Source organism: Aplysia californica, unplaced genomic scaffold (assembly GCF_000002075.1).
Source record: "Aplysia californica isolate F4 #8 unplaced genomic scaffold, AplCal3.0 scaffold00961, whole genome shotgun sequence".
NCBI lineage: Eukaryota > Metazoa > Mollusca > Gastropoda > Aplysiida > Aplysiidae > Aplysia > Aplysia californica.
The window spans coordinates 206834-208462 of record NW_004798231.1 but is presented as its reverse complement, the minus strand read 5'-3'; the positions used below and the strand labels follow the sequence as shown (position 1 = coordinate 208462).

General features: G+C 38.7%; 1 protein-coding gene across 1 annotated transcript in view; it reads left to right on the top strand.

Moving 5' to 3' along the window:
* The window catches only part of LOC106013523 (kinesin-like protein KIF13A), a gene marked incomplete at its 3' end in the record, with an annotated part of 6345 nt that extends 4856 nt beyond the window's left edge, over positions 1-1489 (top strand). Inside the window, 1 exon segment of the mRNA XM_013089484.2 lies at positions 1356-1489. Coding sequence (XP_012944938.1) covers positions 1356-1489 — 134 coding nt within the window.
* Between the last annotated feature and the right edge of the window lie 140 nt (positions 1490-1629).

Here is a 1629-nt window from a genome sequence, read left to right as displayed (position 1 = left end):
CCCTCCCATCTTCCCCCTCCTCTTTTCCCCCCTCCTCATGCCGTCCCTGCCCCTAGGCCTCTCCGATTCTCCTATCTCATCCCCTGTTCCTGTCACATGTGCATAATTGCAGATTTCCAAATGTCATCCATTAGGATTTTGTTTGGTTTTTTTGGATCGTCTCCCTGAGAAATTGATAGCCCGGATACCCCAAAAAATAAAAAAAATTAGTTTTTAAAAAAAAGAATGAAAAAAAAAACATTTCTCTTGTCATGAGGATCCCGCAGGATAATTTGATCTGAGCTCAATGGATAATTCCAGCTGCTGTTTTCATCCACTTGCATTTATTTCGGCCTGGGTTGCTGTAAATGTGTGGAGAGTAGAGTTTGAATCCTCATTTTCTGGGCGGCACAGATTTTCCGTAATAATGATAACAATAGATTGAATACAGCACATATCCCCAACTCAAAAATGGACTTTGAAAATTTATTGCCTCTTGCTTTTTAATATACAATATTCTTTTCAAAAAGCTGTTGGTTTATTTTTTTAATGTGGCTGCTTAGCGACTTTCCTGTTGTTGAAAATAGAAGGTGATTAGATCTTTGAAATTTTTAACGCTGAGATTTCTGGATCTTTGTTGAGACCAGCAGTGGCATTCTTCATTTATTTCTGTTCAATTTTTTTTTTCAAATTTAAAATATAGGTGTTTTTACAATTTCAGCTGTAATTGATTAATTACAAATGGCAAAAACTGTGTAAAGTGAGAAAATTGGAAAGAGGATAACAATAATAAGTATTATGTATGGAGTGATTAATACTTTGCTGTCATATTTCGCCGATCGGCGAGGCAAGAATGCTGAACTTCCGCTTCCGTCACAAAATGCCAATGGGCGATGTTTAAGTTTCTTTGGATTTCCCCCAAAATGCTCGTGATCGCAAGGGTTTTTAACTATAATATGAGCCGTGTGATGGCGAAGTGTTTTTTTAAAAAGATCCCATATTTCTCTTTTCTGAACATTTATCATGCTTTTAGCGAATCAGCGCTGGTTATTTACAAGGTAAAAAGGGACAAGTGACTAAAAAAATACAGACTCGAACAAAAACGAAAAACCACATGAAGGTACCTTTCCACATTCACTCACAAAGGTGCTTTTTTTCAAAATCTTGATTAATCAAAATGCTGTCCTTAAAAATGCGCCTGAATCATCAGATCCTGCCTTAACACTGTCGCTATTCTTCTATCTCGCTGAACCCAATGACAGGATTTCTAATCTCCTGTAACCTCGCCCCCTTGTCTTAATCTTCAAAGACGTCATTCATCTCCGCATATATATATATGTCAATAACAAGAATTATTGCTTCCTTTCATTTTCCAAGCTGATGATATGAGTGCGCCCAACGCTAAGGAGGGGCTCCAGGCAGTGGGCATCAACTCCATCCTGCCCAAGGAACACAGCACAGATTATGTCCCCTTGCCCATCATCAAGAGCTACTCGGAGAAAGATAATGTAAGTGGAGAGGAATAAATGCCGGCTTTTGTCCTGACTCCCTGACAGCGGCGAGATAATGAATCTGGATTAAGAAATATAGCTTTTCATTCCTTCCATAACAGCCGTGCTATTTTTTTTTGTCCCGATGAAAAGTGGTGGG